This window comes from Ceratina calcarata, unplaced genomic scaffold, assembly GCF_001652005.2.
Source record: "Ceratina calcarata isolate Rehan_Ccalc_2016 unplaced genomic scaffold, ASM165200v1 scaffold176.2, whole genome shotgun sequence".
Lineage (NCBI taxonomy): Eukaryota > Metazoa > Arthropoda > Insecta > Hymenoptera > Apidae > Ceratina > Ceratina calcarata.
This window is the reverse complement of record NW_017138996.1, coordinates 23,469-39,223: the sequence shown is the minus strand read 5'-3', so window position 1 is coordinate 39,223 and position 15,755 is coordinate 23,469. Positions and strand designations below refer to the sequence as shown.

At 46.3% G+C, this 15,755-nt stretch overlaps 2 protein-coding genes across 5 annotated transcripts in view; one reads left to right on the top strand and one right to left on the bottom strand.

Moving 5' to 3' along the window:
* The window catches only part of Cep290 (Centrosomal protein 290kDa), an 81,809-nt gene that overhangs the window by 42,744 nt on the left and 23,310 nt on the right, over nucleotides 1-15,755 (top strand). The window lies entirely within an intron of this gene.
* LOC108632814 (uncharacterized) lies at nucleotides 226-1,375 on the bottom strand. The gene is made up of 2 exons (XM_018037628.2): nucleotides 1,269-1,375; nucleotides 226-1,056 (listed from the first exon to the last, which is right to left on the bottom strand). The coding sequence occupies exons 1-2, from the start codon at nucleotides 1,326-1,328 to the stop codon at nucleotides 715-717; spliced, it is 402 nt and encodes a 133-aa protein (XP_017893117.1). The 5' UTR covers nucleotides 1,329-1,375; the 3' UTR covers nucleotides 226-714.

Sequence of the window (15,755 nt, the reverse complement as noted above, 5' to 3'; positions counted from 1 at the left end):
TGCTAAATGTAATTAAAATTACCCATTTTCTTAATTCAATTGCGATAGAAAGTAGTGTAGGAATCGACGTTGACAATGCTCTGCGAAATTCGTATCCGTAACGCCATCCAACGTACAGGTTCAGGACTTGCTCCAAATCAATTCGACTCGAGGATTTCTCGAGATAGAATAAAAGGATAATTTGTTTAAAAATATAGAAATTGTATGCAAATTAATTTACACGACTTAGGAAAATCATTATTTTTATTTTTGATTAAGTAAAGTGGTGCAATTGCGAATAATGTAACTATAATTCAATTTTAAATTCGTACCATTTGTTTAATCAATTCAAAAGTTGAATTTTTGTTACAAAACGTGTCTTATGGAGTAAAACAATTTTTAACTTACATTGAACAGGAAATTAAACGGCATTGATTACTGCGTAAATGAATAAGTACATGAAACACTTTATAAGTAGCAGAATTAGTTGGCTTGTGAAGTAGAGAAAGTAACTATCGCCATTGCCCTACTATTACATTTACCCCACTTCACCCTATCTAAACTATTAGTAATGGAATAACATTTTGATAATCATGGATCCTTAAAAGTTACTCGTTTATAAATCAAAGTCCATATTTTTCTAAAAAATTAGGACAGATTTTAAGTATCTTGAAATCACGTAAGATCGTTTTATAGTATTGATTGCGAAGCTAATGTTTGTTGCGACTGTGATGTCTATCCCGCGTTCGCTGGCGCTGGTGCTGGTGCTGGTGCTGGTGCTGGTGCTGCTGGTGCTCGTGTTGGTGCTGCTGTTGGCCCCGTTGACGGTGTTACCGTTGATGACGACTGTAGTAGAGCCAAGTCAGGGCATCTTACAAAGCACATCAGATTTTGTATAAATGTACTATTAAATGGTGATACGCAGAAACGTCTGCAGTAAGATTCTCTCATTGTCTCCAGGAATCCGAAGCCGAATCTCGGTGGAAACAGTGGTTCCTCAGGAATGAGACCGATAAATCGTGCTGCACGAGACTGTTCTCTAAGACCAAATTTTGGTGGTCCAAACGGTTCATGTTCCTACGTTATGGAAGTATAAAGAGAAAGCGTTTAATTTTCCAAACGAGTATTGCACTGAACATTTAAAATTATTTATTGATTTATGTGACTTGATTACAAAATGTTGTGACATACGTAATCTGTAATCATTTACTGATAATTCTAACATTCTGAGAGAAAATTGGTTGCTCTTAAGTAGTTTTCAAAATGCAAGTAACATAAGCAGGACTCACCTGTGACCAAAGAGATCCGATCAATAGAACAATAATGACGATTCGAGCGAGATAAAACATAGTAAACGCAAAGGCTGAGACGGTTCGACGACGAAACAATAAATGACACGATCAACTTTTGGCGCAACTTATATAGACTCGCAGCAATGACTAAGAATTCATACAGACTTGACCCACTCTTTGTTTTCTATTTGAAAAACGCAATTGCACCTACTTAATAGATAACACGTGTACTTATCATACGTATTATGCAAAAATAAGACAAATGTCTTACACATATTACAAATTGTCTACACGACTAAATTACATGACCATAAGACAATTGATTTCATTTCATTTAGATTAATTCTTAACCAATCATTCATTTACATTTATTATACTTATCGTAACATATCAGTTCTTCTTCGTCATTGTCCAGCTGCGGGCAAATGAGGATATCGCGCGCGTGGCTAGAGAACGCGAGAAAAGGTGTGCTACTGTTCGATGCGACGCCTCGATTCATTACATTTAGGCCCCCTACTGTCTGAACGTGTATTCGCGTTGTTAATTATCATATCAAAAGCACGAGCACCTTGTTACTTTCCATGCTGTGCCTAATTATATGCAATGCCTGTTTTGCATCGTGCTGCGCGAGCTCGATAGTTCGCCATTGTCCTGGTTAATTAAATTGCGCAAGGAGGGAGTGTCATTAGCACTTTTTCAACAATTACAATCGTCCACGACGTGATAACAAAAATGTGACAATAGAAATTGGAAAAACTGATGTGACATCAGTTATCTTCTGTTCACCTCAAGTGTCAAGATAGTCGTTAGTCATTGTTTTGGAAGGGGATGATCGGTACTTTTAGACATGCATACGACATGCTGATTCTACAGAAATCATGGTGGTGACCTTCTCTATGCGGTACAGTTTTAAAGTTACGTGAACGGTGTGCATTGTACTTACGAGGGAGTTGACTGGTTCGAAGGCGATAGACACCACGTGATCCTGCTACCAATGACGTCGGGGAATACCAACGGGTCGATGACAATGAGACCGACACGAGCGCTCGGGAATGTTCTCCTCGGGGCTCGGTCTACCACCCAGACCTTACATTTCCTGTCGTGTCTTCCTCCCCTCTCGCGACGTTATTATCTGGTCCGATGTTATCAGATCTTTCATGAATGCACGCTCCTCTTAAAAAAAAAATATCATGTCTTCCGTGCCAGTCCAGCAAAACTCAATTCCACTTTGTTGATTTCCACTTGTTCGCATTGCATATTGTTATCGATCGCATGACTTGTCACAGCTTTATTTTGCTTCAGGCTAATCGTCCTCACTTTGGAATTCGTGTTTCGCTATTTAGAAAAATTCAATGAATATTCGTGTATCGACGTTAGGTTTCTACTGTAGGAAACGTGTTTTTCACTTGTAACAACGTGTGTTTCTTTATTTTAATAACGATACTTGAAGGGATAGTAGAAAAACAGATAATGTCTGTTTGATAATACAAATATTCGTTTAATAAAAATGAAAATTTGTGATGGAAAAACAAGATACCTGGAATATTGATTACCTGGGTGTAACTCTTTTACCAGATGCTGCTAAGAGAACAGCCTTCTCATGTAATCAATTCAAATATTATTAATCAATTACACAATTGAATATAATTAACATTTAAATTAAAGACGAAATATCTAAGACATTGCATAATTTATTCAGTTTCATTAAATACAAAAGCATTCCTATTGAAACTATTATAAATCTGATTGAATTATTAATAATATTATAATTAACGACAGTAAGAAAACGAAAGTAGTGTCCAGTTGTACGCAGGAGAGAAACAGTTTTTTACTGATTTCTCAATCAGTTTTCACGAGCGGGGAAAATTGTCGTTCCGGAAATTCTTTGATCTAGTAATTAACTGTTTTGCGCGTGCAAGCCGACTGGTAAGGGGAAACATTATTCGTGAAAGTAATTGAACTCGTTATGAAACTCGTCTTTCAGGAAAGTAATCTAATCGCTGATAGGGGTTTCGTAATTCTCGGCTGAATCCCTAATTAGACCCGCATGTATGCTAATCGATCCTCCTTTAATCCTGCAGCGGTTCGCGTTCAATTTCGAATAGACAAACAACACAAATGGTCACCAATCGGCATTTAAATTCCACTTTTCGCCGATTTCGATTCGTTGGATTTTCAAATAAATAAAACAGTCAGTCACGAATTATTTTTTATTCTACAAGCAATTATTCATCTCTCAAGAATAGGTCGTTCTTCAAGTTTATCTGCAGTTGGTAACAGGACGACCTTTTCTTCCTAAGCGTTGCAATTTGAACGACGCAAATTGTTGCAATTCGTAAAATTCTCTGCTTTCTTTTATTACAATTTCTAGTTAAGATCGTAGAAATATTCTTAAATTTAACTCTGTCGATAACGACGTGCACAGGCACCCTGCGAATCTTCCAAAGAAATCGGAAACGAAAAGATCGTTCTGAGAGCTGTCGGTCGGTCGGATCGAGTAGCGAACAAAAGAGAGCGTTCTTCGTCTGATAACTAGACCAGGGGCCGGTTAATTAGCCGCATGGTTAGATAACGTCCTTTATCTAGATCGCGTGGAACGATCGGGGACTCCGTGGAGTAGCGTGTACGCGCGGCAGCCACAGCGGCAGCCAGTCGGCGCTCGATTGGCGTAGCGGATGGTGGAGGTAAAAGCGGACGACGAAGGGGCTGTTTCAGGCGGAGGTGGTGCCGGAGTTCTCGTTCTTTGCAGAGAACTACTCCGGTAGTCGCCTCCTTGACGTTCCTCTGGGGGGTTTCAAGCTCGCGCGTGGGAGTAGAAGCTGATAGCAGCGTGGGGTGCATATCGAAGGGAAGATGAGAGTGGGTGGTGGGAGGTGGAGGTGGTCGGGTGAGTCGGTAGGTAGGTGGATGGGTGGTTGGTCGGTCGGCTAAGTGGTTCGAGGGAGACTCGAAGGGTGAGAGGGAGGGAGCGAGAGGGAGAAACGGAAGACGTATGTATATACGTGAGCAAGGAGCGTGGAAAAGGGCGGTCGGGGAGGTTAGAGGCCGAAGGAGTGGGGTTGCCGAGGCGTGGGTGAAGCGAAGCCATCCACGGTTTGTATCGAGGGGGACAAGGAGAGGTTCGAAGGAGAAGAGGGACGGAGCGAAGGACCGAGGGCCGACAGGGGGGTACGAGAGACACGTAGACGCTGGTAGAACGTGGCAGAAAGGGAGACTACAAAGAGCGGAATGGAAAAAGGAAGGAAACGATGATGAGAGGGAGATAAATGAACGACAGTGGAACAGAGAGCCCTGTCCGGGGTTGGAGAGAGGCGACGAGCAGTGAGTAGTGAGTAGTAGTACTCGGGGTTGATGGTGGGAGAGAGAACGGGAAACACGTTGGTACGGAAGGTGAGAAACATCGGGAGGAATGAACGGAGATGGAAGAAACAACAGGGACAGTGATACGGTGTAAAGACAAATAGAGCGGGAATGCAATAAGGAGAGACGCAGCCCGAATATACGTACATATTTCGAAGAAGGAGAAAGCCGGGTGGAAAGGCGAGGAAAAGAGACAACGGGAGGGACGGAGAAGGCGCTATGGTGGATCGAGAGAGACGGCTGGAACAAAGATAGGCACGTTGGAAGTGAACGAGACGGGAACGAACGGATTCTAGAGAGGAAAAGGGTACGAATAAGAGTGTACCGTTGAGGGCGCGACGAGGAGGGACAGGAATCGCGTGAGAAGATGAGAGGAGCTATAGGGTTAAAGCGAGAGAGACCGAGGACTGGAGAGACCGAGAGGGCGAAGCAGAGAGTCGACTCGGATATGAGGGTGTCGCGCAAGCCGGTCACGCCGAGGTTTCCATGGCAACGACAGGCGATAAATCAACCCGCAACATCCCCGAGTACCGCCAGATAAAACCGCATACACATATGTGTCGTATATACGTGCATACACGCGCGGAGACGAGATACCGACTGGTAACTCCGCGCCCAAAAAGTTTTCCCTTCGACCGATTTATGCCGCCGCTGCCTGCAACACCAAAGAACGCCTCGCCATCGCATCGAGGCGAACTCTTTTCCCTTCTTTCTTTTCTACTCTCTTTTCACCGCGTTCCCTCGCCGTCCGACCAAAGCGACTCGCCGACCGGTCGTCTCGCTTCGTTACTCGTCCTCCCCGCGTCGTCCCGCCTCGCTCTTCCGCCTCCCTTTATAAACTCGTCTTTTTCTCCCATTCCTCTCTTCATTCCAGTTCCTCTCGTTTCCTTTTCTCTTATTACCCTTCCGTCCTCCTCCTTTACTCTTTCATGCTTATTTCTTCCTCCTCTTGGTTGCACCTTCCGCGTATCGTCTCACCGTTTCGCTCCCTCCGATTCTCTTTATCGTTCACCTTCCACCGTTCCTCCTTTCTCTCTTCGCCCGCGGTGTCTCCTTTTCCCTTTCTTGTTCACTTGTCTCTCGGTTCTCTCCGCTCTGTGCAACACACTGTTACATGCACTCCTGCTTACAAGTATCGGAACTTTAAACTTTTAAACAAAATATTCGCTCGTATTGACTTAATAGAATAGAATACTTCAATCGAGGCAGAGTAACAATTGTTCACAATATAAAATTCACGTTCTCGACTTGTTTGAATTTTTAAAAATGATTATTTTCCATAATAACAGAGATTGAATACGAATCGAAGACAAATGAATAACAGAAGGTCTCAGCAAACGAGTTTTCATCCCAGTTAAATTTTGTTTAGGGTCACCGTGGTCGTATCTTAGTTAGCCGACTATTTTCATTAACCGTGCACACTGTACTTATGAGGGGGAGTGTACGTGCACAGGTCTCGCCCGGTGCATGTAGACGGTGGCTGGCAGCGTATCGCGGCGCATGCCACGACCTCGGGTCCTATCCTATCGTCCTTTCGCCGTTGCGAGAGAAGTATGCAGACGTTGTAACTTACGATTAAACGCAGACGGTGTTGATAATAACAGTTCATTTCCCTGCCGCGCTTCCGATCCCGCGCCAGCGTTACGATGTAACGCCGGAAACGCAACGGTAACGCCGATATTACGGCCACGATTCCTCCGCGTGCAGCTGTTCTTTACTGTGGGAACGGGCATTGAGAAAGAAAGAATGCGTTCGTTCTTTCCTTACGAATGCGTTATACTAATCGGGAAATTACTATAAATAATTACAATAATGGGTTCGCCGGCTGGTTTGACGTTCAGCAAATGTTTGAAGATTCCTTCGGAAGTTTCCGAACAATCTGAGCCAGTGCAGCTAGCTGCGACTCTCGGTGCGCCCTAATTAATATCGCATCCGTCAAAGTGACAAGCGAGCACCGCTTAAACCTGATATCTGACACGGAACGGCACGAGCGACCTGACGCGTCGCTGATTCTATCCCGGCGCGAGCTTTAGTTCAAGGGTCATGGGTTTTCGTTTAGGATATGCAGCAGGATGTCGTAGGTAGTCACGTCCGGGCCCCACGAAATGGCATTTCGCTCCGGCTTCGTGGCGGGGGCTGAATACGCGTGGGCCGCGAATAAACCCTCGCGAATCTAATCTCATTTAGCACGCCGGCTGACGTCACCGGAGGAGGCGTCCTTGCGACGTCACGAGGACGTCGGTGACGTCCCCTGTCGTCTTTTTCTTTCTAACCGACCGATCCTCGTCTAGGAAGGTCACCTGGGATCGAGTACCTCCGCCACGTGTTACGCAATTCTTTTTATCGTTTAAAAGATTAAGCGGTACCATTTCAATGTTCCCGCCGTCTATTTTTTTCCTCCCATTAACACTAGAAAGACTGAAACTTAGTATATACCTATATNATTTACTTCACTTGCGAACAAAAATAATTTATGCATTATTATTTGTACATTTGCCCAAAACCAGTCAAAATGACTTCCTTGGGCAATCTAGTGTTAAAAATGGTATGAAACAAACGAATACGACGTAGAATTGGAATTGATTTTTTTTTTTTTTACATACTTGATAGTTGAAAAGTGGGTGATATTCATTTGGAGAGGGAGCGAACACTCGTCGACGTCCGTCATATCACGACGGTACTATTTTAACGCGGAGGTACATTCGATGATCAGCGGAGACACCTGTTGCTCTTTAATTTGACGTAACGCGTACGCGATCATAAGGTCGTTCGGGTTTGAAAAATTGCTTGCTCATTACGCGAGTGCCAGACGAGATGTAGAAGAGAGGCGAGAAAGGAGGTAGTAATAAATACGGTACAACCTTCTCCCCCTCGCAATAATTCTCGGCCCCGTCCTCCCCACGGTCTCACCTTTGTCTCGGCCGGCTCTGCGCACGTTGATTAACTTAAACGACCGCGCTCGTAAAACGTAAAAAATCGTTCCGCCCGGGCGATTTACACGTCGAATCCGGTCGGACGAATCTCATGAATGAAAGCGCGGGAAAGTTACTGAGCGGCCGGCTGCGACCCCTCCGAACGCCGGAGTCCTCCTCAAAGCTGAGACGCTGGTTACTCGCTATTTCAATCAGCCTCTCTAATCCGAAATTCGTCAATTATCGATCGATGTCTGAAAACCGTTCGGCCCTGATGTCAAAGCGAATAGCGCGCAAACCTTGAAGTTCAGTCGGCCGCCGGCGAAGTGAGCTCGGATGTCTGTAGCGCAATGTAAACTGATTATTACGTGCGTACATGTTGCGTATGTATACCTGATCCGAAACTGAATTCTTAGCGGTGTTAATCGAGGATAGGGAATACTAGAGGCAGCGATTACCCCGGCCCTCGGTCCACGGATAATCGCGGTTTCCATTCGCTGATCGTGGTTTCCATTTGGTAACGTTTCTCTTGGACGTGTTCTGTCTGTGTGCCATTCGGGTCGAAGAGAGGGTCGATCGGAACCGAGAGAGAGAAAGAGAGAGGGAGAGAGAGAGAGAGAGGAAGGACGTGGACGCGGAGAGAAACATAGGGCGTCCATGCGGACCGCGGTGTGTGTCCACTCGATTTTCGGGGCCGTTCAAAGTGGACGGATAGAATGATAATCTGGGAGCAGCTTGGTAGTTGGTAGGTATTGATCTGTCGGTCGGGGTGTTACTGTGTGGTATGGTTGGTCGGTGGGCTGGATGGGTGGGTGGTCGTGCTATGGTGGGCGAGAGGGAACGCTCGAGATGAGGTGGCGCGGAAAGGGGTTGGGTTCGGGGTGGTGGAGACAGGAATGGGGCAACGGGGATGAGAGGTCGGGTCGGGACGCCAGTAGCTATAGCCTTACTCTTGCTCGATTCCCTGCTTCTCCCTCGTCCCGTCTTTGTCCCACCGGCTCTATTTTCCCCTGTTGCCTTCTCCGTCCCACCCTGTCGTTCTCTGCTCGCCGGTCTCTCTCCGCATTGTTCCGCGTCTCGCTTCGTCCTTCCGCGTTTAACTATTTCATCCTTTCTCTATCTGTGCTAATTTCCCCGTGCTCTCGCCCTCTGCCACGTCCGCTCGTCCCTGTTTCATCCTCCTCCTCCTCCTCCGCCCCTCCGAACTCCCCCCTGTCGCTTACTCGTTCCTCCTGCTCCCACAGTTGCTCCTCCGGTATTCTATTTTTCTTCTATTCACGTCTCGCCCACGAACGGCTTTTTTTCTTCCCGTCTGTGCCGTTAGTTTCTGCCACTTTGCCTCTCTCCGCTTCGTTCGTCGCCTTTCTCTCAAACGTTCCGTCGCACTCCCACCCCCGGAGCATCCCCGTCGCTCCGTCTTCCTTCCATTTTCATTTCCCGCCCTCCCCCCGACCTACACCCCCCGTCGTTTCTTTTTTCTCCTCGCGAAGCTCATCGTCCCTCTTCCTTTTCCCGCTTTTTCGCCCCACTCGTATTTTCATTTTCATCTTTCCTTTTTCGCGCGGCTACCCTCGTCGCGCCACCGGCGAACCGTCTCCGTTCCTGTTCGCGCTCTCTGTCGAGAGCGTGCGAAACGAGAGAAACGATTATGGGGCGAACGGGGTGGCTATGTCCCCCACAGGATCTAGGGTGTCGGGGAGAGATTGGCAACAGAGTATACGCGCTCTCAGTTCTACCGTCCTTCGTCTCTCTCGCCCCCCCGTTTCGCCCTCTCTGTCGCGGCTCTCCTCCGTCTCTCTCCGTCGCTCTCTGGCCAAACGTGATCCCCGGTCTCCGTCTATCCACCGAGTGTCAGCCTGCCCCTCTCGCCATGCATCCTGCGCTACCCCGCGAAACTCGGATTCGGCGTGGTCGTGTACTATGCGCGCCACCGGATTGGCGGGCTACGACCCTGCATGAATTATTCGGTAACCTAATAGTTTCTTGAGCAAAGAGCACCAAATCGCCGTAGTAGCTATCTTGCTTTGCATAGCTTCCGATCTTCGTACTGTCCCCTATTTTCAACCGGGAAGACCGAACCGACTCGTTCGATCGATTTATCGATTTCCTTCGCGCGTCGCTGGAGAACTTATTTTTTTCAATCGCCAAGAGGCTACGAAGCCTCCGTTGCCCAGAACGCAAACCTGTTGTCTTTCAATGGGAATTAATTGAAAAACTTTGTAATTGTAGTTTTTGTTCTCGAGTGGGTCAGCGGTGTTGTACATCTGCTGTTACACCGTTTCAATCTGTTAAAGCTTGAATTGCATACGTTTTACGTGCAAAATGCGTTGTTGAATCATAATTTTATTATAATGTAGAGGTCGGGTAAAATTAGACTGTCGCAGGTTATTTTAGCCGTCCTCGAGTTAATAACTTGACCAGAATCAATCGTTTAGAGTTGCGAGTAGTATAGATCAAGATCTATTTACAAATCGTGAATCTGTTGGTTCGATGGCGCAGAGATCGAGCTGGTAACGAGCCGACGAAAGGTTTGCCGCGGGCCAGATGCTGGCTAAGAATTTCTTGAGCAAACAGAATCGACGGAATAGGCGCGACCAAATATATTTGATACGAAGATATTTCCTTTCGAGACTCCCCCTCTCGCCTCGTGACGCCTGTCTGCCCGAGCGGCGAATCACTCGATGGACCGAACTCGCGTCAAATAATTTTCATCATCGACCGTGTCGTCTTGCTTTAGAAGATCACTGTCGACACTTGTCAATGACAAACTTTACTTTGCTGCAGCGTATCGTCTAATGATAGTCTGGCGTGCCCCTAATAATAGACGCCGGTTGCCTAATAGTTGACTAAAATTCTCTTAGCTGGACGGAGAATCCGACGTTTGCCCCTTAATGGATTACCTTTGTAGCTCTCGTTATTTAAAGCAAGATAAGAGATACTGATAATTTTTATTGTAGTGTTCACAGTTTAGGCAAACAACGAAAGGGGTTGTACAAATTTTGAGTAGTATTAAACATTTCAAGTTGCCCAGTCACGTATGAAAGCAACCGTGTTTCGGAATTTGTTACTATAACCGTGAACTATTTTAACTGTTAAAACTTTCGTCGAGTTTCAACAATTTCATTTTCACTTGCTGTTTAATACCTACGTGAAAGTGTTTTCTAAACATACTAGATTCTCTTCATTCCTGAATATTGAACAATTTGTTATACATCGTACAGTTTAAAAACAATCCATTTAAGGATGTAAAAATTGAGAGAAATATCGGGCGTGTAAACTGACACGTGAAATCTAGATAAAACACGATTCGAAGTGTGTCGAATAACAGTCGAAGGGGTGAGCGGTTCTTTATATTAGAATTTGCCACTTGCGGGAGAATATGGTTCTCGCGTTGGCTGTACAGATTATGAATTTTGGTGACGGGGTTGCGCATCAAGTTAATCCACCCCTGTTCGGACGGAGGACGATGCCATGCGTTTCCCCCCGGTCGGATGATGTAATCATTCGTTTGAGGGGGCGATAGAATAGCCGAAACGAAAATTACTTTCTCGAATGTGCGAGCAGCGGCGAGCAATTTAAGGCCGGGGGCGGAGGGCAGGGGTGGCTGTGCGACGACATCCGAAGGGAGCGAGACCGAGCGAGGTCGATTTCGTCGTACCGGATATACAAGACAAACATTGTGATTTGAGTGGCGATTGGAGGTTGAAATTACGCCCGTCGTAGGGGCTGATGCAATTAAGGACAATTAAACGGAAGAATTAAACAATCGCGGCTCGTTTTCCATCATCCATCATACTTCAGTATTATTTTTTTTTTTTAAATCAAGGGAACCAAGGCTCGGATGAAATTCGATCATTTATTTTAGACAGGATTTACATTTAATCTTTTAATAATTAAATTGAATATCATTCTCGAATTCATGTGTGACCAAAGGGTTTGATCACCGCGTGAGCGTGACGCCCGAGCTTCAAAGCATTATATCTCTGATTCTGTGCAACAAGCACGGTCCCGGGTGCCGGTTAATCGAGCCGCGTGCGCAAATATATCCGCGATTCGCGCAAGAATCGAACTGCAACTGAAATAGCACCGGCCCCGCAAATACACCGCTGTTTGGTATATATATTGTGGCGATGGTGCGACGTCGCACCGCGCGCCCGTCGGTGCGTTTTCGTGAATCAAAATAGCGGTTCGGTTTTACGCGAGCCTGACAGCACTTCGTCACGTGCTTCGTTTAATGGAACGCTCTACGAGTTATTTCAAACTTATGTGTCATGCATTCTAGTTGCGCGCAAATATAACCGGCGGGCGTGCGCGAATGGCAACCATCTCTCGCGCGTGCATAAAACCTTTTTGTGGAGAAGAAAAAATTAAGTAGAAGTATAAATTTCTCACTGAAATTATAGTAGTCGATAATAACTGAAGCGTAGAGAGTCGATAAGAACTGCATTGTTCTTTTTTTTTTCATTTTAATTATAGAATTGATTTTTGGGTGGGTAAACAAATTAATTTATAAGATTTAATGAAGGTGTTATTGATCTGTTGTAAAGGAAGGAGAATCTTCATTACTGACACGGTGTTTAGGTGAGACTATATTGAACAAAGTTATGAACGAATTTGGGTTTAAAGCCAGGTCCATTGAGAAGTTTCAACTCTTTCCTTATTACTTTAAATGTGTAATATCTTAGTTCCTTGTTTAATGAACTGCATAAAGTTTTAACGCAGTGGTAAAATGTTATAGAGACTAGAATAACGAGACTTACAGTATTGTTCATACTGTTTCTTATCATATCCTTCAATTACATGATTCTAAACTTCTTCTATAATTATCTTCATATTTGTCAAACAGTAGAAATAATTTTTCTAGCCGCTGATAAAATGTTTGATAAATCGTTGGAGCAAATATTTATTTTTCGGGTTTTAATTGAAAATCGAAACATTCTATTAATTAACGTGGACGTAGCGATTCGTTTGCGCATTGTATCGGAAACGATTGGTTGTACCGATCGTCAATTTTCGTCGGTCTCGCCGCTGCCGCGTAACGGAAAACTTTCTCAATATTCCCCGCGTCGTCGTCGGCATTAACCCCGTTTCGCGGTAATTTTTTAACGCGTCGCTCTGTATCTCGCTGCCATTAAATCGTTATTTTCGTTGCTCGCCGGTTATAATCCCGGCGGGAGTTTCGTCGCAGTTTATTCATGAAGGCGAAGGCGAGCTCGCGTTTCCACCCTCCACCCCGTCAGGAAATTTATCCATCGAATTAATTCAATATAATGAGCATTATAAATTACTTTCGTCGGCTTGACACCTACGCGAATTCTGAAAGCTAATTACACCGCGACCAGGGAATAACGGAGACCGAAGGGGACGGGGGGTGGCCTCTGTGAAAACGCGATTCACCCCGAAACCCGGGATGAATTAGAATCGACCGGGATGTACAAAACGCGTGGCGTGTGCCGGGTCGAATCTACGAATTGGCGATTAGCGGGCGTCGTTAGAACCCGTCCAGAAAATCTGTAGTCATTTTTCATCGGCCGAACTCGAACAGGTGCGAGCTGTCACAGATTCATCGCGCCAGTTATCCGCAAGGATGTTGATTCACTGTTTACTCGCTCGCCAATAAAACACTGTTGCGATGAAAATAGATAAATAGAATCGGTTTGACTCGCGCGCAGAGGAATCGAGATTATAAATCGTACGTCTGTGAAGAAATTTGTAACAACATCGTTGCCTGGCTTCCAACGCGATTCCGAGCCGGAGTTGTTCGCTTCGTTTTCACCTAACTCGTCGGATGCAGAAAGCTGCGGCCGAGCATCGCTCGGAATACAAAGCAGCCGCGGATTTTTTTCCTCGTGGCACGGCTGGACGAGGAATTCTCGTTCGAGGCACGCCACCCTCCGAGGACGCGTCAACCTTGCTCTCTCTCCCTCTCTCTCTTTCTCTCTCTCTCTCTCTCTCTCTCTCTCTCTCTCTTCTCTCTGTCGGAGCAGACGTTGAAAAACGAAAAATGTATACAAATACCGGGAGAATCTGGCTATTTTTAGGGGTCGCGCTCCGCCATCGGGTTATAGGACTATTTTCGGAGGAGAGAGAAAAAAAAAGGAGCGAGGCTTCGGAAACCCTCCGTCCGCCGAATCTCGCCGGTCTACACGATCAGTCATCCTCCCTCGCGCGTCTTCAAAGTTAACCTTCCTGCGGAACTCGCGCATCGCGCGAGTCTGCATAGTTGCAGGCCGCCCCAGACCCTCGGAGTAATCCTGTTTCACGCAGTTCCTCGTCCTCGGGTTTTCTGTTTTGACCGTCAACTCGTTCGCCGATTAATCCACCTCCTTAACTGGCTTTGTCAAATTGACAGAGGCTCGTATTCCTTCCTGCAGATAACTATACTTTGTCCATTGATCATTTTAAAGTCGCTCTGCCGCTCGCAACCGGGGAAGGAGAACTGAATAAAATAAAAGTCGTGAATAACTGGGAAAGGGGATAGATTCGAAGCCGAGGCGCTGCGGCGTTGATGCGATTCGGGCGGCGGGCTTCTGGCGAAGTGGTGTTCACCGCGGCGCTGCGCTGGTCTATCGGCCCGCGAAATGTGTTCCACCGTGTAAAAACCATATGAATAATGGGATGGCATATCGTGCATCAGTATGCCGGTGACTGTTGGCCCAGGTCAAATTGACTTGAGCGTCTCCATGGCAACAACTACTCAGACTTCCGGCTGGTCGATATCCTACCAACTTGTATTTTGCGGCGGACCTCGGCTCTCTCTCTATCTCCCTCCCTCTCTCGCTCTCTGCCTCCTGCGCGTTACCCGTCTCTCTCCGTCGTTCAGACACCGGCTCCGAGCGTCTCTCTCGCGGCCTGTCTACCGACTGTCCCTGCCTCTCCGCTGTCTGTCGGCCTCGTTACGTCTCTCTCCGGCACTCGCAGTCACTCGGAGAGTGTTTCCCTCCCTCGCTCTCCAAAGTGTCTTCCTTCCTCTCTGCCGATCCTCTCTCGTTTCGCTCTACCGTCAGTGGCCCTACTGCGATTCTCCTCGAGCTTTTCCGGTGGAAAAGACGAGGCCTGATATCAACCGTGGCGAAAGGCCCCATTTCCATTGACAAAACTCCCGCCCCCCCGACCGACTTCACGAGAGTTTCCCCTGGTCCCATCATCAGGACGAAATTCCTTTAAAAAAAAATACATTATTCTCTCAGTAATTCGTGTCTCTGTACACGAAGGATCATCGCTTCGTATCCCTGTCTTCACTTTCCGCGGAGGGGGGGATGACGTTCCGTCTATGTATTGTTCTTCCGTTTCAATACAGTACTGGCCTAGTTCGAGTTGTTTGACTGGCTGCCGCTGTAAGTCTGCCAAATCATTTATTGCGGATGAATGCGTAACGCTTTTCTTTTCACGTTCGACCAATTGGAACAGATACCAGTATCTGAATACAAAACTGATCAAGCGAATTCCCGTTCGGATGAAATGCGACGATTAAGACATTAATAAACAGGCATGAAAAAGTAATATAGTAAGTTATACCTCGGTGATTAATTTAACTAACGTGTTAGCTTTTCACCGAGTCGTTAAAAATCGACTCGTTACCCGGCGTTTAACGTCGGCCAGTTCGCGGCCGAATAATTTGTCCGGGTGGACGCGTCGTCTCGGAACATCTTGCTCGGGGTACAGGTGCTCGCAACAGGCGGCGTGGCACGAGCCGAAAGAAGAAGGTGGCGGCGTGTGCCCGAATTGCGGCGCGGCGCACACCTTCGACGACTCGAAGAGTTGGCTCTTCGTAGACCCGTCCGTCCGTCCGTCTGTTGGCTCGTACAGGCGCGAGAACACGCCTGTGAGTACGGCAGGTGGGTATGCGGCCGCGCGAAACCCGCCAAGTGCCACCGTTTTATCAGCACGTGTCCTTAACAACGTGAAATAATAAAGGAGGGCCCGGCGAGGACGTAAGAAGGGAAACGGATGATCCGTTTCCGTGTTCGAAACCGAACGACGGATATCCGGATATCTAATTACCGAATTCGCTCGAGTATAGTGCTTTCCTTAAGCACGTACTCCTAACAGTTGTTCGACGAGACGTTGGCTACTAAATCAATTTTCCTTTTAGTCTTAATTAAATGTCTTTTAACACTAGAAAGACTGAAACTTAGTATATACCTATATTGCCCAAAGCAGTAAAAATGACTGCATTGTGAAAGAATAATGTGTAAAGAAATTTGTCTAA

Excerpts from the sequence above, each read along its gene's own strand:
- LOC108632814 (XM_018037628.2), bottom strand. The coding sequence starts at position 1,328 with ATGTTTTATCTCGCTCGAATCGTCATTATTGTTCTATTGATCGGATCT. Across the intron at positions 1,057-1,268 it reads TCGGATCTCTTTGGTCACAG|GAACATGAACCGTTTGGACC; the intron begins GTGAGTCCTGCT and ends TCCATAACGTAG.